Genomic DNA, 24,840 nt, shown 5'->3' on the forward strand with positions numbered 1-24,840 from the left:
CCCAGCTCCCCCTGACGATTCCCCCAGGCCTCCCTCTTCTGCCTCAGCTTCCTCCCATTCCTGCTTCGCAACCTTCATTCCAAGCTCACGTCTACCTATCCGAGCCTCCACAGCCCTGCTGCCCCTCACATAACCCTCCTCTGTCAGGAGTGTCCGCACACAGGGGGAAGCATGGTAGAAGGGAAGTTCAACACGTTTTATTATAGTGGGGAGGTCACAGCCAGATGGTGATTCTCCGTGTCTTTGGAACTGGTATTTGAGTAGAGAAGCCTCTCAGTTAAGCTACAGGGAATGATAACAAAACAACAACACAGAGCGTTAGGGGCCGGACACTGTCCTAAGTGCTTACATACTTGAAACAACCTTGTCGGGTCAGCCTGACGATTTCATCTTACTAATGAAAAGGCTGAGGGACAGAGAGGTTAAGGAACTTGCCCTAGGTTCCACAGCAAGTAATAAACGAAGGAGTAAGATTTAGAAGAGGAGTGACACGAAACTCTGCACCTGAATGTCCCCAGTCCAGTAGAAGAACTAGAAAAATGTGAGACATGGTTCACTACACCGTGGTCAGGTCTGGGAGGGACAAGCGTGGGGATCTTTGGGAGAACAAAAGCAGTCCACCCAATCCCACCCGCGAACTGAAGGTTTTCCGGGGCAGGGCTGAGGCCCGCCCTGAGGTCTGTGGAAAGGAGGGGAGAGTGAACGTGGGCTGACTGGGGGACTAGCAGACGTCCTTGCGTCAGGTGCACAGTGCAGGGGTGCAGGTGGTGAGGGGCAGCAAGAGGCTGGATCACAGGGAGCCTTGGAAACTCTGGCTAGAAGGTTGGACTTTATCCTCAGGGCAATTGGAGGGCCCCCAACAGGTTTTGAGGAGGAGAGAGACAAGAGCACCTGCGCAGGTTCAATGGATCCCTCGGGTTACAGCATGGAGGACGATCTTTGCGTAATGAAGAAGGGTGGGCTCTAAGACAATTGAGGGCATCCTGGATTTGATGAAGTGGAGTCCATTAACTCATTTAATCCTCAAAAGAATTACAAGATAGGTCCTTTCATTATCTCCACTTCATACATGAAAACTGAGGCAACAAAAAAATGGAGTAATTTGCCTAGGGCCACAGAACTAGTAAATAGGGAAAGTCTGACATCAGCTTGGATGGCTAAGACATGGGAAGACAGAACCGGGAAGAACACGTTGTTCCAGAAAAATCATAAACTGCAGAGAAGAAACAAGATAAAGATGACCAGGGGCAGTGGGAAGAGTACAGCAGCAAGAGAGAAAAAAAGAAAGAACCAGGGCTGTGGATGGGGCTCAAGTGACTGAGCGCTGGCTTCCCACGTACAAGGTCTTGGGTTCAAACCCCGGCCCCAGTACTTCAAGGGAAAAAAAAAAAAAGGCCAGACTGGGAAGAGGTGAGAAGAGGTAAAGGAGCTAGCTATCCAGAAGCAGATGGGCCCAAGTGTCCAATGGCCAGAGAAGGGGCAGGCAAAGCCCCTGGGGCAGAGCAGGGGGAAGAGGGACAGAGCAGGTGAAGGACAGAGCTGTGTATTCAACCTCAGGCCTAGACGGGAAAGAAGCCCACTTCAGGAACCTGGGGGCCGGCAGTGAACACAGAGCTGAACCAACTTGGCAGCTTCACGAAAAGGAAGAGTACTCCCAGGGGCTGCACCTCTGGGCTTTAAGGACAGTGGACAGGAGTCACCGGAACGACCTCTCTAAGGCTTTAAATGCATGCCCAACTCCTGGGAAACATGGGCCAGGAAGATGGGGCTCCCCAAGTGCTTCTCCTCAAATTCCTCACAGGATGCTCTATGTGCCTCGCCTGGCTTTGTGTGTAGGGGTGGAAGAGTCATGGGCGGGGATGAGGGGAAGTGGGAGAAAGCTGGAACTCTAGGTAGAAGAAAAAGATCCTTCCTTTTGCTTTGGTGGTAGCACCAGGAGGATTAGTTTATCTTAGATCCTCACTAGAGGAGGGCCCCCTGTGACCAGGCTAGCAGTTACTGGTGTGGGCAAGGGGGCAATCCCTGTTCCCCAATCCTGCACAGACAGCTTGTGACTACCTGCTCTTACCTGTTCTGCAGCCCCAAGAGGGCTTGCTAGACCTGCCTGGCTGTGGGGTGATTCCCATCTCTCCCATCAAACTGGAAAAGCCCCCTAAGCAGGAAGACATTTCCTCACTCCCTCCCCCACCCCAGGTCCTCAGGCACACTTGAGAGTGGGACATCAGCTGTCAATGGGAGAAAAGGACTCAAAAAAGCCAAATACCTTTTCTAGGGCCCCAATTAGTAAGCTCTGGGATGGTGGAGGCTGCTGTGACTCTCTGCAGCTGACCGTTGAAAGCCAGGAGGCTCAGGAGGCTCACAGAGAGAGAGGAAAGAAAGCAGCCAGTCACTCCCACAGGAAGAGGGCAGGCGGCAGCTCACCTAACATCCTGTAGTCACCCCGGGCTCTCCTGGCTCGGAAAAATGCCTGGATCTTCACAATGGAGTTAGCCTGCCATGAACACAGATGGGAAAGGGTCACTGGCTGCCACACTCTGGTCTCATGGGTACAGGTTGGGTAAAGGGGCAGGGAGAGCAGGATGACACTCACGTTCTCCTGGAAGTAGCGCAGACGTCTCCGGTATCGCCTCCGAGCTGCCCACATCCGAGCCCAAGCCTGGATCTGGGAGAAGAGACACTGCCTCAGAGCTCAGGTTGGAGGGTCCATCCCTCAGACCCAGGCCAGTTCAGCCAACTTCAGAGGTCATAAAGAGGTGAAAAGTCTAGAAATTGTTTTCAGAAGGTCCTCCATGAGACAGGAACCTGCCAAAACCGCTATAGCTACCTTGATCACAGCATCCACGTTTGCTTTTAAGTACTGCAATCTCTCCAGGTAAATCTTCCGTTGCCTGCGACCCCGCCAATGAGCCTGCACATCGGTTGAGAAAAAGAGGAAACCCTAGCTGGCTCCTGTTGACCCAAGAGATTAGCAGGAAAAGCCTTGTCCTGGGTCCTTTGGGAAAGGGAAGAGGGCAGGCAAGCAAACAGGGGAGGGAAAACTGTCCCTGATTTCAAAGAATTTCCAACTTCACGGGGGAGACCAAGGATCTGCCCAACCACGCCCCTGCTACCCACCCTCGTCCCAGAGTGCAGACACAGACATATAACCCCCCAGCACGTGTCACGCATCATACTATCAAATATACACACCCACGCTCCCCAACACCTCCTCACAGAAACACAACTGTAAGATATAGGTTTAAAAGATATTAATAAAGCATACACCTACTCACCAATTTCTTACACACCATATCACTCCAAAATATACGCATACGCCTGCATACAGGCTACCCACGTACTATCACACACGCCGCCGTCACACACGCAGAGTGGCTAGGGAACAGTCTAGCAGCGGCCTCTCCCTGGGCTGGTCTGCTGCAAAGCGTCCAAGTGACTTCTTCCTCCATAAACCATGTCCCCCTTGGCCTCTAAAACACAGTTCTGGCTCCCTTCTACTTTGGTCTCCTTCCTAGGAGCTTGTTACCTTTCACCCTGAGCTTGTATGAGATTCATTTTCCTAAAGCATCACTTGGACTATGTCTCTCCCCCAGCCCCAAAGTTTCCAGAAGTTCTCTATCATATGCCTGCCCCCCATCTGACTTTACGTTGTCTCCTGCCTTCTCCAGTCACATCAGATATTTCACGTTCTCCTAAACATGCCTTATGTTTTTCTGGCCCTGAACCTGTTTTTCCCACCTCCAACTCCTAGTCTTATCTCTACCAACTGAGATCCTTCCTGTCCTTTATGGTCATGTCAAATATCTCCCTGGTACTCAGGCCCTGGAGATACTGTATCTACAACCATTGTCCTGGGTTGGTGGGATTTAAGATTATCCTCTACATCTTTCCAGTCCTTCCCTAGAGCCAGTTCTAGTGGTCCAGCTTTCCCCTAAGGCTTATAATGACCACTTTTGGAACAGGATGTAAAAGAGGCAACTTGGCACCATGATACTAGCTGTCTATCCAGGAACCCAGAGGCCAGGGAGTCCCATTTCCATGTTCCTGCCTCAGCACCTCTCTAACCCCTACTCCATGGACCTCCTGGCATACCCTCTGGACAGCTGACTGTAGGGAAAGGTGGAGGGTCTCACCTCTGCTCCTATCCCCTACACAGCCCACATGGCTCCTCCTTAAAGAGGCAGCCTCCCAATCTGAATTGGTCAGAATTCGGGTCCCTGATTAGAGTCCCATCCAGGGTCAGAGATTTCAGAAGAGAGTAAAATCTCAGCACACTCAAGGAGCCTCATTTCTAAATTTCATTTCCTCCATAGCTGAGGGGCAAGTGGCCCAAGGTTCCAGGCCACCTCTTCCTTTCTCTGTCTCCCAGGACCAAGGCCAGAGCCAACACAGCTCTAGTAATAGTGGTGAATACTCCCTCTGACTCTATCGCCTCTTAGTTTGTCCTTTCTTCTCTTTAGAGTTTACTATGAAATTCCAGTCTGGGATCAGGAGAGAGGAATTCCTATGATCCTGACCATTAAATGCAGATTATTAAGTTTTTATATTGATTTCTGGGACAAATGCCCTGAAATTTAACATCTCATAATGGCTATCACCAAGGGAGTGCTCGCCTCACTAAGTGCTACATGTAATTTTCCTACTTAATCCTCATAATCACTGTTTGAGGTGAGTACAATCGTTGTGAATGAGAAAAGCAAGTGTTGGAGAGGGCTTCCACTGCCCAAGGTCATACGGTCCAGAAGTGGGGGGACGCGGAGGCAGACTCCAGCCTCTGACGACAAAGTACCACCCACATGCCCTAGATCCTAACCGAGGGTCCTTTTGCCTGTCTCAGTCTGCCTATCTGCCTCCCGTGGGGCCTCTGGTGTTGTCTTGGTCTCCTACTATCAGAGTGTCTAATATCAACCATACTCCAGTTCCTGCGTGGGGGGAGAGGCGATTTCTCCTGTGTGTCTCACGTCACTCTCCCACCCTGGCCCTATGCCATGTGATACACTTTGCAGATGCTGGCCATTCAAAGATGTTTATCAAGTAAAGTATCTTTACACTGCCACCACCTCCACGAGGCCTTCTGGATCATGTCTGCCCAAGGAGGTCTCTTTTGCTCAACTCCTATCATCCCTGGCTTGTACAGTGCCCTGACTACCTTCCCAATTGGCCTCGTGTCCCAGTTCCTTGTGGGTAGCTCAGAGGTCACACTGAGCCGTCTGTTGGTTAGAAAAATAAAAATGGAGAGGACTGGCTGGAGAGGAATGATAGAAGACTTTTCTTTCCCTAAGGAATAGTCTGCCCTCCCCTTCTGTTTAACCACTACCACGCCTTCTTTTTTTCTACTCCTCTTTTAGTTGAGGAATCTGTGGTTTATTAAATGTAATCTGTCTTACTAAATCTTATTTCACTCTCCCCTTGGGGAAGCAAACCCTCCACGTCTGTGGACAGTGATGACGACATCAGTAGCACTCACAGCAAGTCTTTCCCTACCTGCGGGCACTGCTCCCAGCGCTTACCTCACTTATTCCTCATAACAGCCTGATACGGTGTGTGTGGTTCTAGCCTTGTTTGGCAGATGAGAAAACCGAGGGACAGATGAGGGAATTAAGGGGTACTGAGAAACTGAGGAAGAGAGAAAGAGTAACTTGTCAAGGTTAGACAGCTAATAAGTAGAGGAGGGCAGTCCAGCTCCAGAACCCAAGCTCTTAATCACCACTCATGAGAGGCCAAAAGTCATCCCAACTCCACTCAGCAAAGAGACAGTAGGGTGGAAACCATAAGTTCAGATCAATCCAGGCCCTGAAGCTGAAGAAAGCCAGAGCTTGCCACCTGGATCCTGATGATTGCTGGGAGCCAGGTCCTCAGAAAGTGGGAGCGCTCGGCAAACTTTTGCCGAACCAGGAAGCCACGGAAACGAGCCTGGAGCTGGATGACAAAGCCGATGTTGGCTTTCCAGAGCTGGTGACGGTCATAGGCAGCAGTGACCTTGGTTACCGCTGCCTGTGGAGGCAGAAGAGAGTCTGTGTCACCTGGTGGGTGGGAGCATCTCCCGCAGGGAACCCCTCACCCACCATTCCCTCCCTTGCAGGGGCCCTGCCAACCTGGATCTCCTCCCGAGTCAGGTGGGAGGTGTTGAGGTGGCAGCCAGGGGGCTGCTCCCAGGTCCCCTGAAAAGTCTGTAGATGGAAGTAGTAGGCGGTGCCATCCTTCATGTCATGCTGAACCCAGAGAGCTGTGTCCCCTAAGCATAAGCCAAGGTAAGCAGGGAAGGCTCAAGGAGGATTCAAGAGGCTGGGGCAGACAGTGGAGAACAGGGGCAGGATAAAGCTGATACCTGGGCGCCGCTTCTTTGTCACAGCCGCTTCCAGGGCTCGCTGGTAGCCGCTGGCACAGTTGGGAACCACCCCTCGAAGGGCCACGTTGGGGTTCCTCAACACCCGCTCTGTCTGGGCTGCCTTGCCCTCCTTGATGGCCTGATTGATGGCAGCCACACCAAGGGCCACTGACAGGGACATCAGGAGAGAGAGGTTAGTCCTCGCCCCAAGCACCTCCCACAGGCCCCATCCTAGTCACTGGGGAGGGATCCAGAGGAGGGAGACACCAAAAAATACCCATCTGATGGATGGACACAAGCATAGTTGACAAAAACTTAAAACGAACAAATAAAAAAGCCCAAAAAACTTGCAGTTGTGTTTAGAGGGAAAGGTAGCAGCCAATAAAGGATTCCCAGAAGTGCATTGGGGCTCGGTGAAAGGAAAATTCAGCTAAAAAGCAGGATATGGGTAGAGAAATTCAGGTCATGTTTCTTAGAAGAAGAGGGTATAAGAAGTGGGAATGGTTGACGCATCACCTGACTTCCAGTCACTCAAAGACAGACAGATGGACAGAGGGAGAACCAATGCCATCAATACCCACCCACAACACCATGTCTATTTGCTCTGATCCTGCCAATTTTTCCTCAAATTTCTGCCAACCCCTCCTCTGCACCCTCAAGACTAAACTTTCTCTAGCAGGGTTGACTGTTAGGACCCAAACTCAGGCTGCCAGCAGAAATGGGTGGCTTGGGGGCCACCACCTGACTTTACATCCTCACACTGCAGAAGGAGCCTGCCGCTGGACTAAGGGCCTCAACTCTGGAGCAATTCCTACCCAGCCGGCTGTGGAAAATCCACCCTACAGCAGCAACCCTCCTGCTCTGATTCCAGCCTGACTCCCCACAGAGCTCGAAAGGGAGGGAGAGATGACTAGGAGGGCTACCTGATTAGCTGGGCTCCTGCTGAGCTCATCTCCTCCCCTCCCCCGCCTTCCTCCCTGCCAGGCCCCGGTTACTTCTCTGAGCTGCGTTTGTGTCCTGGTTGGCTCTGATCACTCCCTGGCGGATCTCCTCCAGCCACAGCACAGCTCCAGGATCCCCTGTCACCTGGAAATTGAGAGAGGTTTGAGACCCCAAACTGGTCTTCCCCAGGTTTCCAGGCCCAGCTGTCCCAGGGAAAACTACAAGCTCACCTTGGGGGCAGCAGTGATGGTGAGCCTCACTCCCCTCCTTTGGCCCCTGTGCAGGCAGGCCTTGTAGCACCCTTGGACTGCTGCCAGGCCCAAAGGCTCTGCCTTCTCCTACACAGCCTTCAGGCTGTCCCAGCATCAGCTCGGCTTGGCCACAATGCCCCCTAGAACTCCCAGGGGCTCTGTGCCTCCCTTATCCATCACCCTCTCAACAGCTACCCTTGAGCCACTGCCGTTGTGCCTCAACTGTGTCAAGGGAGGCTCCACTCCCCATTCCCCATAGCTTCGATTCACACCTGTTCAGGCCAATCCTGACCCTGACCTCATTTTCTCCTTCCCATTCCTGCTCCACACACTTCTCGCACACAAAGTAGTGGGAAGATGACATGAGAACACAGGTCAAGTAAGCCTGTGCCTGTTGCATTCTAAGACTGATAAAGGCTTGTTCCCTCCCTGATTTCACCTAATCCCAGACACTACCCCCTCCCAACTCTCATTAATAACACTTTTTAAAAAAATTAATTTCTCTCCCCTTCCCTGCCCCCAGTTGTCAGCTCTCTGTGTCCATTTGCTGTGTGTTCTTCTGTGTCCGCCTGTATTCTTGTCAACAGCACCAGGAATCTGTGTCTCTTTTTTTGTTGTGTCATCTTGCTGCCTCAGCTCTGTGTGTGTGCAGCGCCACTCCTGGGCAGGCTGTACCTTTTCTGCACTGGGCGGCTCTCCTTACGGGGCGCACTCCTTGCACATGGGGTTCTCCTACGTGGGAGACACCCCTGCATGGCACAGCACTCCTTGCATGCATCAGCACTGCGCCTGGGCCAGCTCATCACACGGGTCAGGAGGCCCTGGGTTTGAACCCTGGACCTGCCCTGTGGTAGGCGGATGCTCTATCTGTTGAGCCAAATCCACTTCCCACTAACAGACTTTTAAACTAACATTTTATTAAACACTGATTATGTGCCAGGAACTGTTCTAAAGCACGCCTATGTATTAACACTTGTAAAGCATATAAAACAATGCATAAAGTGAAAACTCAATAAAAGTTAGCAAGTATCACTGTCATATTATCTCAACTACGAGAAAAGTTCATTATTATTATATGTTTGTAGGTGATGAAATTCAGGCACAGAAAGGTTGGGTAACATGTGCAGGATCAGAATGCCAGGATGCAAACTCAAATGGCCTGGCTCTAGCATCCTAGCTCTCAACCACTCTATATTGCCATATACTCAGGGCATTATGGGACTCTGTCCTCAGACTAGGGCTCTACCAGGGTGCATACTAGGCTCAGGGCTCAGCCCACAGGGATGTTCTGCTTGCCTGGTGACCATCCCAGCCAGCCCGAACCTCACCTTAGCCTTCAGCCTTTTGGCTGCCACGAGGAGGAGATGGTAGCGAGGGGCAACAGGGAGGCTGACAAGGTCCAGGCTGGCCGCGGGAAGCAGCAGGGCAGTCAGGGTCTTCTCAGGGCTGCCCTGGTCTAGAGCCTCATTGATGAGGCTGACTGCGAGGACCTCTGAGAATGAGAGAGGCAGGTGGGCAGCTGCCCCCAGCCTTATGACTAAGGGAGGGCTGCCCCTCTAGCCTGTCTTCCCCCGCTCTGGACTCAACTCACGATCAGCCTCTTCCTGGACTTGGGCGTTGACCTGGCTCACGGTGGCTTGCAGTTCATTCCAGCTCAGCAAGGCCCCATCCGCTCCACGTGTCTGTCGCAGCTTCACCAGGGCATTAAAGTAACTAGCAGCAGGGTGAGGGAGACCAAGGGGAGCGGCATGTGCGTCCTGGGCCAGAGGCTAGGGGAACAGCTGATGTCTTCCTCACTTGGCCTCCAGGACAGCACACGTGCTTGCTTCTCCTCTCGCCTCACAGGTTGTTCTTTCTAAGCCTCCTTTGCTCGGTCCTCCCTGACCTCTAAACATTGGACCATCCAAAGGCTCGGTCTGCAGACCTCTTTGCTCCATACTCACTTCCTAGGTGATCTCGCCTAAAGTCATGGCTTTAGTCCCCATATTCTAATGACTCCCCAGAGTACACCTCCAGCCCATTCACATATCCCAGCTGCCTCCTTGGTATCTCCACATAATTGTCTAATAAGCACCTCACACCCAGCATCTTGCACCTGAACTCCTGATTCCCCTACCCAACCTGCATCTCCCGCAGTCTTTCTCATCTTGGTAAGTATTAACTCTAACCTCCCAGGCCAGAAATCTTGGAGTCATACCTGACTCTATTCTCTCTCACACCCCATATCCACTACATAACCAAATCCTGTCAGTTCTGCTTCCAAAATCCTTTCAGAATCCCACTGTTTTCACCAGCTCTGCTGCTACCATCCAGATGAGGACCCTGTCATCTCTTGCTGGCTTACTCCAATAGCTGCCTAACAGGTCTCCCTGCTTCTCCCCTAGTCCCTTCACAGTCGATTCTCAGCACAGCAGCCAGAGTGATCCTGTTAAAAGTAGGTCAGCTCATCTCCCTCCTTGCTCCTCCCGTGGCTCCCTTCCTCACTCAGAGTAAAAACCAGAGGCCCACACGGTCTGGCCTCTGCTACTCCGTCTTTGCCTCCCACTATTTCTCCTTCCTCACTCCATTCTGGCACACTGGCCCCTTAGTGTTGTTTGTTTGTTGGTTTGTTTTTGGTGCTGAAACCCTTGGTGTTCTTTGAACAACCAAGCACACATCTTTCTCAGGCCTCTGCCCCCATAGAGCCTCGTGGCAATCACCTACACCTTTTAGGTTTCTCCCAAAATGACCCTTTACCAAAGAGGCCTTCTGTAATCACACTATCTAAGATAGGAAACCACCCCCACCATGTCCTCCCTTCCCTCCTTTTGCCCTGCTCTACTTTCTCCATAGCTCTTCCTCTCTTCTAATCCTTCTAATCATCTGACATGCTTGCTTTTTGTCTGTCTCCCTCTGCTAGCATGTAAGTACAATGAGAGAAGACACTTCTCTTTTTTCACTGCTGCTTCCTAGCACCTAGAGTAGTATCTGGCACATGGATGGGTTTTCAAACATTTGTTGTGAAAGAATGAATGAATGGAGGAAAGGGGATGACTGTGACCTCACCTACTCTCAAGAGGAAACACAGGCCAAGGAAATGTGAGCAGACCCAGATCCAGAGGGTGTGCCTGGGCCCAGGAACGCGGCACACCGCGGGCTAGTCTCCCAGCAGCAGAGCTCTGAGTCTTGACTACGTTCCCTCCACTCCCCCGCCCTTGCCTCACCCAACATGAGGCTAAACCCTTCTCACCGCTGAGCATTCTCTCCTTCCACCTCGGCCAGACCCGTGGCAGGGTTCACCAGGCTGCTCCAGAAGCCACTGGCATCCCCGGCCTCCAGGGCCTGGTTAATCAGAACCACGGCTGAGAGCATCTCCACAGCCACAAAGAGCTCCTCCTGGCCAAGCTCCTAAAATGGTGGGGGAGACAATTCCCAAGTGGGCCAGTGAAGGGCCTGGGATCCAAACCTCTATCTCACCCTCAAGACTGTATATCCGAGTCTCCATCCCCAAACCCCAATGGTCTGGTTCCTTTCCTAAAAAATAATCACACAATCCTTGAGAATTCTATGTGCTCAATGTATAAGTACTTCACATACATTATCATTTAATTTTCACAATAAGCCAGTGAGGTAGTGAGGTACCGTTAATATCCATTCATTTCACAGATGAGAAAACGGAGGCTCAGAGAGCCCATAGTCAAGTAATGCAAGTTTTGTAGCCAGGATTTATACCTTACTGCCTTATTCCAGAGCCTACACTCACCCAGTGGACTCCACCGCCTCCCTTCTGATCCCGGCTACACATTAGGAAGTGCACTAGGCCCTGGGCACACGGGGATGAAGATAAAGTGGTCATCTGCGCTCTGCACCACACACCCAAGAGCCCTGGCCTCCCGTCCCTGCTCAGCTCTCCTCCTTTACAACCATCTGCTTGCACTGTCTCCTCTGTCTGGAGTACCTGCCCGCTACAAGCAGTAATAGCTAAAACTCTGTGCTAGGCTTTATTCTAAGCACATGTGTTAATTCATCTAATCCTTAAGACAATCCTATGAGGTAAACATATTATTGTCCCATTTTATACAAGAAAAAACTGAGGGGTAGAGAAGGTAAATAACTTGAGGTCAGAGCTCGGATGTAGCAGAGCTGGATGTGAACTTGGGCAGTGTGGCCCTAAAGTCCACAACCTCAGTCACTGGGCTTTACCTCTAAGTACTTATTTTGTGCTTCCTTGGACTATAATTATCCACATACGGGGACTGTGCCCTTCCTGAGGGTCACGCCTGTGTCCAGGTTGTGCCTGGAAAGATGCTCTGTAAACGCCTGCTGCGGGTATCTCTCTAGTCCATTCTCCTCTTTTTCAGGACACCTTCCCAGACATCCCCCCGACTCCGCTCCCTCCATTCCCCTGGCCTGAAGTCATCCTCTACCTAGATCATCTACTTCTCCTTTCCTGAGTCTGTTTGGACACTCGGGTGTGTTCTAACACTTCCAGCAGAGTGGCAACTCCTTGAGGGAGCACCCTATCACGCAACTGCCAGAGGGCTGTATGGGCTGGGGTGGGCTGGGGCAGCAGAGCGGTAAAAGCATGGGCTTTGAGGATCTTCACACTCACATTTACTGCTAGCACTGCCAGTTACACAAGTGTCAGGCAAGTTACTTAACCTCCGAATCTCAGTTTCTACATCTCTGAAATGGAAACAATAATACTTACCTTACTGGGTTCTTCTGAGGACTAAATCAGCGTGGAAAGCAGTGCTTGATCAAGGGCACTGGTGATTAAAATGTGCTCAGGGCAAGGTCGGTAGCCCTTCCTCTCCCCTAATCTTTCATAGCATCTAAGAGTGCCCTCGGGGGCTGCTCTGGACTGACTGCCCTGATCCCTCCAGCATTGTGGGAGCTCCAAGAGCTGGACCTGTCATTTTAGGGGCCTTACCCCCTGCTGCTGCCGCTGGAGTACTGACAGCTCTTGTTGGTATATAGCCGAGGCAAAGGGGTACACTGGCGGCAGCTGGGCTTCAGGGCAAATCAGCTCCTTCACAGTGTCTGCCGCCACTCCCCTCTGGATGGCGTCATTGATCCGCTGCACAGCCTGGAGCACTGCAGGGGAGGAGGGAGAAAGGCTGCACAGCTGGGCATCCACGCTCCTGGCCAGCTAGGCTCTGCAGAGAATCTCTGAAGGGAAATTGCTTTGTAACTGATCTTAAAAACTGGTCTGCTGGGTTCAAAATGTTTAGGAGGGAAGCTGGGTCGCTTTAAGTAGAGGCTACATAAGAAGCAATTTGTCAGGCCCAGAAGTTGATTAGCTCAGCATGTAATGCAGAGTGGTTGTCATGGGAGAGGTGAGTTCCTGAGGTGGTGAGCACAAGACTGACAGGTGGCCTGGAGTATAACTAAGACGAGGTTACTCAAGGGGCTCCAGGGACCGTACCTTGATGATAGCACAGAGGAATAAGGAACCAGTTCCAAAATGGAGCCAGTTAAGCTACAAAGCGGCTATGGTGAATAGGTGTAGTTTCAGTTTTCAAACCCTGGGAGCTATCAAATGCCAAACAGATGTGGGAATTGGCATCAAGGAGCACCTGGTCTACAGGGGAGAAATGAAGATACACTGCAAAGTATGGTCAATACTATGCTAGAGGTACTCCTGTATCCTTGATGTGCTGTGGTGCTGCAGTGGAGGAGGGATTTTGGCTGACGGAGAACAAGGCGGCTGCACAGAGGAGGAAGCTTTTGAGGCAGGTTTTGGAGGATGTTTTTTCCTGCTTTTAGCAGGTGAAAATATGGGAGAAGTGCAATCCAGAAGACAAGAGGTGTGGAACTAGGAAAGGTGGGGGGGGACAATCAAAGAACAGATTTGGCAGGACTGGGTGGAATGTAAGTAAAAGGGGTGGGGAAGAACTCTGGGAAAGGTCGGATCTGCCAAGGCCAGGAGGTAAGACTAAAATTTATACTAAATAATAGAAGAATCCATGAAGTTCTGAAGATGTTCAACAGAGGAGATCAGGTCAGCTCTGGACTTAAGGATTATTCTGGCAACAATAAGAGGGAATGAACTGAGCTGAAAAAGTAAGCAGCTAGGCAGGAGAGGCCTGAGGGCTAGTGTGCACTGGGGGGTCTAAGCTCTGAGAGACAAAGGGGAATGGTTACTGAGCTACCTCAGGACCTGACAGCAGGGCAAGACTGAGCAAAGCAATTGTAACAGGCCTAGTGTCCACAGGCCACTGCATGTGCCTTGGTGCTCTATTTCTCTTCACTCCTGCAATAATACAGGTGGATCCCCTTAGAGGAGATAATTACTAACTCACATTCTTTTAAGCAAGAATTATATTTGCATTTAATATTTTTAAGGGAGACTGAGTTGGATCACGAGTTTCTTTCTTACTTGGGAAATCACTACATTTCAGAAGCCAAACGAATTCAAGCAGGTTGAAAGTGTCAAAATTACAGCCAAAGTGCCTGGAAGGAAACTGCCTGCTCTGAGGAGTCTCTAAAGCCTTAATGAATTTATCTGCAGTGTTCCTACGGGCGGCCAGGAATAGGGCAGACCATGAGAAAGGAGAAGTCCCTTGCTAGCCTGGGAAATCGGGTAGCAGTTTGCACTGCTCTACATAGAAGCCAGCAAAGGGCCAATGATAATCCAAGACAGGCCTCAGGCCTCAGGATGACTTACTGGCTTGTTCCTGGTCACCCTTTATGTTGGCTGCAGCCACACCAGCCTGAATCTCCTCTTTCTCTAGAAGTTCTACCAGTCCCAGCTCCTGAAAGAGGGAATAGACACCTTAGAAGGGAGTCCTCCTGGGGACATGCTTTAGGAGCCACCAGCAAGAGCTCCCGGATCCACCCGGCGACCACCTACCCTCAATCCCACCTCTCTCCTTTAGACACAGTAGACTGGCCAAACCATCCCTATTAACCCACCTCTAACTTCTGGCTATTTAGTACCCAGCAAGCATCTGAAATAACAACATAGATAATACAAACATAAAAAGTATATGGGACTCTTTCATAATCTATAACAAATGTTCCACAACAATGCAAGGTGTGGGTGGGAGGTGTGATATATGGGAATTCTGCACATTATGCATGATTTTTTATAAGCTCACAACTTCTCTAATGAAAAAAATATATTAAAAAAAAAAAAGCATATGGGAGAGAGTCAGCAGCATGGAAAACAAGATTACTAAACTGAAGCCCGAATTCAGCTACGTGGGAGCGTATATCACTGCCTACTTGACTGCTTCTGGGTTCCTCCCAGGCAATCTGAGAAACTCTCAGAAGGCAGGAGCCAATCACCTTAGTTCATTAGGCTTGGGGATGATTTAACCATTTAAACATGTAGTTACCATGCACCTACTGAATATGAAGAACTGACAATGGCGATGCCTAAGTAAGAGGCCCTCTCCCACCCTAGTCAGATAGGGGTGGGGGGAGGTCTGACCTGTGCTTTCTGCTCTCTGTCTGAGCTCAGCTGCTCCAGGTACCAGTCAGCAAAGTCTCTCCTCACTCCCTGCAGGGCCAGGGCAGGGTCTTGAAGGGCCTTGAGTAAGGCCTCAGGGCTCTGTCTTTCCAGGGCATCATCAACAACTTCTAGAGCCCCATGGACTGAAAAAGACCACAAATCCATAATGGACAGTGTGAGAAAGCTACCTTTCACTTTCCCAGCCCTACGAATCTGCTCTCTTTCTGCCTGCCCAGAATTACCCCAGCCCCGCCCCCCTGGGTTCCTGGGGCCCATTTTGTCCATTTCAAATTCTACAGCTTGGTCTTCACAGCCCTTTCCATCTCACTACCCAAGGCACTGAGGATATCCTGGCCCAAACAGACAAATGCTCACCCCACCCTGAGCCTTCAAGCTGCCCCTCCTGCCTCCATCTACTCCTGCCCCTCCCTGGAACCAAGAGCTGAGAGGCCTGCCCTCCTGCCCCGGTCCTCCCCAGGGATCTCTGTTCAAACCACTTCACTTCCAGTCACTGAGAGCAAGAGAGCAGAGCATACACTGCCTTGACTCTGATCTTTCCCTGAGACAAGGACTGGCCCGAGTGAGGGCAGAGCCCTTCTGGCCTGAGAGAAGCCATCCCCAAATCTCCCAGTGCAGGGATTACCCTGAGAGCATGCCCTCAAACCCCTTTTGGCCTGTTTATCTTACCATTGACATGGTTGATGTTGCCCTGGATTTCCGCCTGAGTTAGGTAGCGGTCATAGATGTCCTGGCTTTCTCCGGCATCCTGCAAAAGCAACTTTGAAAGGGGAATCTGGGAAAACGAATTAAATCTTTTTCTACTCCTCCCTCCTTATATATACCTATTTCTTTTTCTGGGGTCTTTGCAAGGTCAAAGTCAATCTGGTAGGAAGGAATCTGGGGAAATCAAGGGGTCCAATCCCCTGGCACTGACACAGTTTAGCCAAACCAATCTTTGGACTCTCCAGTCCCAATCTCACCCAGTTCTACATTCCAGATTTTCTCAGCCCTCTCTGAAGGATCCATACCCTAGAGCCCCTTCCCTAGTCTTCTCTTCTGAATTCTCATTATTCTCCTGAGTTTCTCCCCCAATTCTCTAATACAACTGACAAGTCACAAGTTCTCGAAGCAATTTTGGAACCTAGAAATAGGGCAAAGAGGAGTATGGTTTCACTCGAGATTTTCCAGACCACCCAGATTTTCGGCCCCTGTACCCCAAAGCTCCTTCTTACGTGGTTCCTGGCATTGGCAGCCTTCTCCATCTTGGCCTGGGCCAGCAGCTCCTGATAGATGGCAGCCAGAGGCTCTCGGAGATTCCCCAGCAGAGCACTGGGATTCTGCAAGGCAGCCAGGGTGTCCTCGACCACCCCCCGCTCCACGGCCTCATTGATGGCAAGAACAGCTGCATGGACTGGGAGGGGACATGGAAACAAGGTCAGGAGGCCAGAATGAACTTGGGACCAGAGCACAGTCAGCAGCAGGCCGCTCTCTGAGATCATCCCCTTTTTCAGTCCTCAGGCACAACCAGCTAAATTGGGTAGCCTAATGGCCTTGCCAGGGGAAGAGAGGTGGTCAGAATCCATCTGAGGGCTTGTGAGGCCCAGGGGCCTCCCTTATTCACTGAGCCTGACCCTGGCGGGGCAGATCCCCATCCCTACCTGTAGCCTCATCCACTGAGAGTTCGTTCGCCAGGATGCCCCCGATCTTGCTGAAGGCAGGCAGCTGGAGGCCATACTTGGCCAGTTCAGAAGCCATGTTGCTGAGTTCCTCGGCTGCAGCGACACCACACGTGCCCTTCATTAGTCCCAGGACCCCCAAGACCCTGCCCAGGCAGTGGTAACTGGTGAAGGAGCTGGGCTTACCTGTGAATTTCACTTTCCCGTATAGATCATGTATCTGAGGGGCCAATCCCAGCCGGAAGAGGAAGAGGCTAGGAAAGAATGGAAGGCATTGGAAAGCACCGGGGCCTACTCATTTCAACACTCTGCCCACAGTGGATTTGTAGGAGTTACTATCGGAACCCAGAGGTGAAGAGCATGTAGAACCTACCCTCGAGTCACCCCCAGCCATAGGGAGAAATGTTACTGGAAGTCGGCCTGAAGCAAGTGCTACAGAAGATGCAGAAGATGCTATGGGAAGCCTGGGGGACTGGGGAAGGCGTCACAGAAAACGTTACATAGACCCACTGAGCCAAAGCACAGAGGCATGACAAGACACAGGGGATGAAGTCAGGAAGAGCTGAGACGACGGACACAGGAGCTGGTCAATCCCTCTCCATGGTGTAACCAACTGGCTGTGAGTAGGACCCACAGCCTTCACCATTCACATGATGCAACTTGTGACACTCCTGATGGGTCTTGTCCTGATTCCTTTGTACTCCAGCCACAAATTAAAGACTTCACCCTGCCACCTTCCTGCCTCTCCTACCCTGCCTGCCCTTTCCCACCACCCACATGGCTCACACATAATGTGTACAAATAGGCATATAAAGCTAAACACAACTATATAAACCTAAAACCCCACTCTCCTGGAAAGTGCTCCTTGTGGTCTACCCTCTCTCTTTCCTGCTGCAATGCTTGTTCCTCTTGATTGTTGGTTAAAACCACCTAGAGGAACTTGGATGACAAAAGTTCAGGGTCTCTCACCTGAGAGCATGGATGCAGTAGACCACCCGGGGCATGTTCTTCTTGTCATAGATGTCTGTGGTCTCCGGAAAGAAGGTCTGGAGGGGAAACCAACCAGTTACTGAAATTGGGGACCTTTAAGCATCACCAGATATGGGAAAAGGGGGTTGAGTACAGGTCTTCCTCTCCAGTCTGAGGTGTGAGTTTCTCTGTTGCCTGGGGCATCTAGGTCAGTCTCCCAGCTACTGCCAGCCAACCCAGCGTAAATGAAAGGCACTGGGGACACACACTGAGCTAGAATCCAGCCACAAGCACATGGTCACAAGGTGCCCTAGATTCACCAAACCCAGGTCACAGGGGGCCCTGGATTAACGAAACACAAAGGCTATCCAGACTACAGGATGCAGGCCATATATTCCAGGAGAAACAGGCCCCAAGTCACCCTATGAGCATAGTGAGCCTGTGCCCATCACTTCAGACTCTCTCCAGGAAGAGGACATATCAGGGAGCTGGCCATGTTCCCACGGAGGGTCCAACAAGGCATAAATTACCCAGGACCACAAAGGGGCCAGCATCACATCCCTGCCTCCACGCCAGAAGGCCTCTGATCAATGCAGACTCCTCTAAGAACTGAGGCACCTCAGCCATGATTTCTACGCCACCTTGCAACTGTAATGAGGTTTAACCGCAATATACCTTGGTTACATTTCAGTTCATAACAAAGGATCAACTCTAGAAACTTCAAAGTGTTCCAGCCTCACAGAGGACACATGGCCCTTCTGTTGATCCTGCCTCCCACCAAACTGTCTTTCTTTACTGCTGTTTCCTCATCTTACAGTTCCTTTCTATAGCGATGAAAAGCAAAGCAGAAAGAAACCATACATTGTATAGCTTATATAGTTCTTTATAATTTACAAAAAGAATTCACACAGGTCATTTGATCTTTCTGCCATCCTTGCAAGGTAGGCAGGGCAGGGATTACCATCCCCATTTAACAGATGAGAAACAAACAGATTCAAAGAGTGAGAAGACGTAGAGCTTATGTCCAATTTGGGACCAGAGCACAGGCTTCCAACCTGAAGCCCACCACCTGAGGATGTGGTATACCCTTGCTCCGTGCTGTGGAGTTCTAGTGGAAAGATGGCTGGCCGATATGTGCTCTCTCTCCTGCACTACATGGGGGCCCTCCTTATAACTCAGGTTGGGGACCCTTCATCTCCTTTTATCCACAGGAAAGTAGAGGTAGAGGACAAGCGACAAGGTTCAAAGACACAGCCTGAACTGTTCTCTTAGATTAAGTTAGTACATGGAAATGGGGGCTAAAGGGTCCAGGGAGATAAAATGTGTGTGGGGAGGGGAAAGGGCTGGTGAAGAGTAAGGACGAACCCCAATCTTGGGGCTCAGTGTTACCGAAGGCAGACCGATGTGGGCTACTGCAGAAAGCCAAAAGTTGATGTTGTCTGTATGACGGAAATGCAAGCCGGTTGCCTGAAAGGAAAGCAAAGAGAAGAGACTGTTCCCACAGTTCTGAGGACTCTCTATGGGCAGAGCCCAGTCCAGAGCTTGAGGACTCAAGGGTGTAGGGAAAACCAGAAGACCCCACCCAGTATATTCTCATCGCCTCCTCCCCTCCACCCCACCCTCCCAGGACAGAGACACATAGATAGACAAAACCCATCAGGAATGGGTGACCCAGCGAGATACTTGGGAAGGATGGCACAGAGATGGGATCAACAATCCAGTAAGGGGAAGCGGACTTGGCCCAGTGGTTAGGGCGTCTGTCTACCACATGGGAGGTCCACAGTTCAAACCCTGGCCTCCTTGACCCATGTGGAGCTGGCCCATGTGCAGTGCTGATGCGCGCAAGGAGTGCCCTGCCACGCAGGGGTATCCCCCACATAGGGGAGCCCCACATGCAAGGAGTGCGCCCTGTAAGGAGAGCTGCCAGCGCAAAAGAAAGTGCAGCCTGCCCAGGAATGGCGCCACACACACGGAGAGCTGACACACAAGATGACGCAACAAAAAGAAACACAGATTCCCGTGCCGCTGACAACAACGGAAGCGGACAAGGAGGAACACACAGCAAGTGGACACAAAGAGTAGACAACTGGGGCAGGAGGAGGGGAGAGAATAAATAAGTAAACCTTTTTAAAAAAAAAAACAGAAACAAAAAAAAACAATCCAGTGAGGCTTCCCAGAAAAGGGGAGTCCAGAGCCGGTTGAGAAGGAAAGGAGGGCTGGGCTGCCTAGAGAATAAGATGGGGGGAGCTGCCCAGGAAATACTTCAAGGAAACACAGCCCACAAGCCGCTGAGTGTGGACTGTGGCAGAAAAGTCCGCTTGGCAGCTCTCATATGAGGGGCATCTCAAAGTCCACCTAGCAAGTGTCCCTTGCTGCTAAGGATAGCACACTCACCTGGTGGGGGCACCAATTGACACCTGTTGCCCTAGGACAATTATTAATAGCATCCCCTTTCACCCTCACGAGTGTCCATGTTTGGAAAATAAATTACATGGTTTCTCTAGCCTCACAGTTTTGAGGAGAAAGAGTAGTTTGGAGGAAGAAAGGAGAAGGTGGAGCCCTCCTAAGGAGGAGGCCTCTATGTCCCACCTGGTATCGCAATTGCTCCACATCATAGATCTTCTTCAAGGGAACCACGGAGGGTGCAAAACGATGGCCCAGCTTGGCCAGCAGCACTCCATTGCGGAGGCTCTCCTCCAGCTCCACCGGGGAAGGCAGTTCCTCCTTCAGGCAGGCCTCCATCCAGCTGGGAACGAGAGCACTTTCTCACCCACTCTGGCAGGTCACGCAGGTTCATTCTAAGCACAGAACCTTCTCTCTTTCCCTTTAAGCACCCTTGACCTTCCCCTGCCTCTTCTTCTTACTCTATCCCCAACTACCCTCTCTGGGCATTGCTTTGTTGTTCCCACCTTCTCCCAGTTGCCCCGAACACCTGGACTAGCCAACCCTCAGTCCCACTCATCCTCAAAACTCTTCTCAGACAGATCCTGACCCTGTCCATCTTCAGTGGGGCTTAAACACATAACATAACCTCTCACTCAGTCTGGTTATACATTTGTCTACTGAATCAAACTGAATCTGCTCACCTCCCCCACTTCACCTCTCTGAGCCTTGGCTGCCTAATCTGCAAAATGAGGATACCACCATAAGTACTTCTTGCTTCAGTGAGCAGATACCAGGATCAAACGAGCTAACATCTAGGAAAACACTTTGAATATAAAATGTAAAGTATTATTACTATTAACAGTTGAATGAGGGTGAGAATAAGGGCTTCTCAGAGCCCTCCATACTGGGGTCTAAAGGAATATATCTGTTTCCAAAGACAGAACCTCATGCCTCCCCTGCCACAATTTCCTGTCTACCTCTATCCACTTTTCTTGAGAATATTAAAGATATGCTATTGATTAAAAGGCAAGAATGAAGCATTTATCCTGCCTTTCCTGAACAAACTGAACTGCAGAGTAACCAGTCCTAAGAGGACAAGGGAAAGTTCTTTTTAGAAAAGAATTTCAGCTAATAAATGTGAAACACAGAATTAGAAAATAGTCATTCTGTAACCTCTAATAAAATATACTGGTGAAGATCAACAACAGGTGAAGGCTTTAGTTGAAAGGTTAAGGGGGATTTTACAATGTAGAGGTCAGGTTGTTATCACCTGAACTCTCAGACCAGACTTAGCATCACTAACGTAGGACAAGCAGATGCTGAGTTCCTCCTGATGAGATATGATACAAGTCAGTGACATAAAGAACTGAAAAGTGGCAAAGTGGGGCTGCTCTAGATTAAAGACTTAAGAGACATAATAACCAACTATTAATATGTGAACTTTATTAGACCCTTATTTGAATAAGCCAATTACAAAAATAGATTTTTCAGACAATCAGGGAAATAGTAAAAAGAGCTGGATATTGATCTTCCAAGGAATTATAGATAATTTAGTTGGGTATTACAAACGGCACTGTGTTTATGTAAGCAAACTTTCATATAGTTTAAAGATATATGTTGCCGTGGTATGCATGGGGAAAAAGCAATGTGATCCTTAGGGTTTGCTAAAAAAAAATAATCCTTCATCCTGTTGAATTTGCTTTGGGGGCAAATGCCTGGGTGGGCTGGGTGGGAAAGGGGTCCCAGAAAGAGGCAGTCTCTCCACTCACCGCTTGGCTTCCTCCAGCCGACAAAGGTACTGATAGGCAACATTCTGCCGCCTCTGCTCGTCCATCTCCTCAGCTGTGAGGCGCTCATCTGAGTGAGGGGGATAGGGTCAATGAGGGGAACATTACACAGGGGGCCTTAGCACTGAAACCTCTTCATCTTTCGCTTTGTTTTGTTCTGTTTTAGGAGGTACTGGGGATTGAACCCAGGACCTTGTACATGCGAAACAGATGCTCAACCATTAAGCTACACTGCTGAAACCTCTTAACAGACTTCCTCAGTCAACCCTGCTCATTTGTCCCCCAGCCCCCTCCCAAGCTGCCCATGCCTCAGATCTTCTGCTCCCACCCAGCAAAGCTACCCTAGTCAGCATCTTGGCCTCTCCACCCTTTACACAGGCATTTCCTCCTGTATTGTCTCCTTCCCTTCTCTCCAGCCATCTTCCTGCCCTCCCCTTCCTTCCCAAGTCTACCTCACAGGCCTTCCCCTAGCATCACCCAGCAGGAGGTGCTATCTTTGACTCAGAGTGCTCCTTGGCTGGGAATTTAGCTCCTTATCTTAGGCCTACTTAGACTTGAGTTCTCCAAGATGTCACCCTCCTTGGGTACTTGCTCAGAGGCTAGGTAAGCAGAACCAACTAGGATTCATCATTCAACAGCCATTCATTCATTCAATACCTCCTAAAAGTCAAGTACTGGGCTAGTGGATTCCTATCCTCAAGGAATAGAGATTGGAAGAGAATAAATTTCAGTAAATAATTCCAATTTAATATAATGATTATACCCATGAATAAAGTCTATAGAAGCAGCAGAGGGTGCAAAGGATTCTACCTATGAGCTGGGTCTTAGAGAATGAACAGGCAGAAAAGGGGAAAAGGTGGTCCAACAAGGGAACCAAGTCAAAAAGGTCACACTCTCTTGGGAGTCTGTAAAAGGACAAAGAGAACTTCAAAAGATCATAACGGTGTTGTCACTTTCCTTTTTGATATAGGTCACCCAAGGAGGAACATAATCTCTAAGCTGAACAAAATGCAGATAATACTACCCTGACCTTCCAGGCAGAAGAATAGAGAATCCCATAAGCAAGACAGCATTCATACTCTCTGCCCTTAGCCATGGCCTCCCTTCATCCTTCTCCCGCCTCCTTTCCCCCAGCTCTCTCTTCTCCCTAGGGAAGACATCACAAAATCTAACAGATGCAATGAGAGAAAACTACACACGTATGCTCAAAAATATAAAATCAGAGGAATTGAAAGAGATGGAGTTTAGTTAATCTGCCTTTAACTCAGCACTTAATGTCATTCCCAGTCTTTATCCTATTTCCTTATAGCCTGCAATCTGTTCTGAGAGAGGGGGCAGGGCTTATTTGAACTGGCAACTAAGCAAGGCTTAAAAAAATAAAAAATAGCCCTACGTTCAGATTTGAAAGCATTGGCTGACCACAGGAAGTCCAACAGTTCCTCCAAGGCGGTGTGTAAGGAACAAGTGTTGTGAGGCATGGAAAATAAACCAGTGAGTGACATCACCTTAGAGTTCTGAGAGCCTGAGATGGACAGGAGGGACTGTGCCCGCGCACAAGCCCCACCCCCCACAGACACACCCCATTTCAAAAAAACCCAAAACGTCTGTCGGCTTTTCTCAGGCCTGGAACTAGCTTTCCTTCAACAGATCGGTGACCTTTGCTATTTGAATCCTGACAGAAAGGAAGGGGATGGGTGGAGAAAGGAGCAGGAGTTGCCTCTCATTCAGAAGGTCAGATGGAAACCTTTCTGTCTCCCATTCCCCAGGTTCTCTTTCAAAAGTAATGATTCTGAAGGTATGGTCCATGGGCTCACTACCTGCATCAGAATCACCTGGGGCGGGGGAAGAAGCACAACCCTGCTTGTTATAAATGAAGATCACGGGCTCCAAGACCTACTGGAGCTGAAACTCTGATTTAAGGCTCGGGTATTTGCATTTTAAATAAGCTTCCCAGGTGATTCCAGTACCCTAAAGTTTGAAAGGCCTTGTCTCAAAGCCGCATCTCAAAGTCCCCGGAGCCCCCCAGGTCCTTCGGACCTTCTGTTCCCTCAGCGCTTGGCATGCAGTACGGTGGTCATCATAAGAGCTGAATTTTAAGGAGCTACCTACGTTCTCCCGGCCCCGGAGCCCCAGGACTTGGGGATGAGGTATAACGCTCCTAGAAAGCTTTGAAGCGCAGCGCAGAAGTCAGGGGGCGTTTCGCTGCGTATCCCACCCTGGTCTGCTGGCGCCCGCAGGGAGCGCTCCAGTCTCCCTGAGCAGAATCCAGCAGCTCCCCGCCCCAGCCTCTCCCAGGACGGCTGAGCCCCAGACAAGCGGCACCCCTGCCGACACTCACAGGCCGCCGGGCCGCGGCCCGCTCCTCTCCTCTCCATGTTCCTCCTTCTTCCAGGTTTGAATCTCCCGCCGCTGCGGCCACCGCCCCTCACCGCAGCCACAGCCGGGCAGGGCACTTCCGGTCCGCCCCGCAGGGGCCACTGGGATTTGTAGTTCCAGGCAGCGGACGCGCTCCGCCCAGTGGGGACGATAGGGGACAACCCGGGGTCGCCGCTCCCCTGCCGGCACTTCCTTGAGTTGCTAGTGCGTGAGCTTTCTGGGCTCCTTCGCCCCTATCCGCCTATTTCAAGCAGCTCTTACCCCCGCCGCTTTTCTGCCCGCCTGTCATTTCCACCTAGAGTTCCCATTAACTCCTGCGCTGCTTTCGATAGGATTCCTGGGTCCTGCTGAGGTTGAGGGACTATTTGACACTGTGCATGAAGCTGGATGGTGTAGAGATAAATGAGCCCAATTAATGTCCCAAAGAAGCTTGCTGCTGTAGAATAAATGACAGACATATAATCAAATAAATTAGAGGTCAGTGGAGTACAGAGGAAGGGTGTAATTGCAGTAATCAAGAGCAATGGACAGTGAAAACTTCCTAGCCAAGGTGACTGCTTATCTGGGATGAAAAGTGAGTGTGAATTCCTCAGCCTGAAGGAGAGAGGCATTCCAGTCAGTGGAAACAGCATAGGCAAGATCAAGGATGCCTCTTCTGTCACTTTTACTGAACCTGTGGTTGGTGTATATC

The 24,840-nt window shown here is 50.4% G+C and overlaps 1 protein-coding gene across 2 annotated transcripts in view; it reads right to left on the reverse strand.

Annotated features, from left to right (window-relative positions):
- IQGAP3 (IQ motif containing GTPase activating protein 3) overlaps positions 1-24,190 on the reverse strand; it is a 36,349-nt gene extending 12,159 nt beyond the window's left edge. For both annotated transcript variants that reach the window (XM_004480602.2, XM_071207484.1), the window contains exons 1-22: positions 24,112-24,190; positions 21,756-21,843; positions 20,191-20,347; positions 18,991-19,068; positions 17,602-17,678; positions 16,819-16,886; positions 16,615-16,728; positions 16,189-16,367; positions 15,644-15,722; positions 14,936-15,099; positions 14,168-14,255; positions 12,431-12,594; positions 10,748-10,905; positions 9,110-9,231; positions 8,847-9,010; positions 7,321-7,411; positions 6,326-6,493; positions 6,093-6,232; positions 5,821-5,991; positions 2,825-2,908; positions 2,591-2,662; positions 2,422-2,491 (exon numbers count right to left, since the gene is read on the reverse strand). In XM_004480602.2, coding sequence (XP_004480659.2) covers positions 2,422-2,491; positions 2,591-2,662; positions 2,825-2,908; positions 5,821-5,991; positions 6,093-6,232; positions 6,326-6,493; positions 7,321-7,411; positions 8,847-9,010; positions 9,110-9,231; positions 10,748-10,905; positions 12,431-12,594; positions 14,168-14,255; positions 14,936-15,099; positions 15,644-15,722; positions 16,189-16,367; positions 16,615-16,728; positions 16,819-16,886; positions 17,602-17,678; positions 18,991-19,068; positions 20,191-20,347; positions 21,756-21,843; positions 24,112-24,148 — 2,533 coding nt within the window. In that variant the 5' untranslated portion in view covers positions 24,149-24,190. The remainder of the gene's footprint in view (positions 1-2,421; positions 2,492-2,590; positions 2,663-2,824; positions 2,909-5,820; positions 5,992-6,092; positions 6,233-6,325; positions 6,494-7,320; positions 7,412-8,846; positions 9,011-9,109; positions 9,232-10,747; positions 10,906-12,430; positions 12,595-14,167; positions 14,256-14,935; positions 15,100-15,643; positions 15,723-16,188; positions 16,368-16,614; positions 16,729-16,818; positions 16,887-17,601; positions 17,679-18,990; positions 19,069-20,190; positions 20,348-21,755; positions 21,844-24,111) is intronic.
- Positions 24,191-24,840: the final 650 nt, after the last annotated feature.

This window comes from Dasypus novemcinctus, chromosome 13 (assembly GCF_030445035.2).
Source record: "Dasypus novemcinctus isolate mDasNov1 chromosome 13, mDasNov1.1.hap2, whole genome shotgun sequence".
Taxonomy (NCBI): Eukaryota; Metazoa; Chordata; class Mammalia; order Cingulata; family Dasypodidae; genus Dasypus; species Dasypus novemcinctus.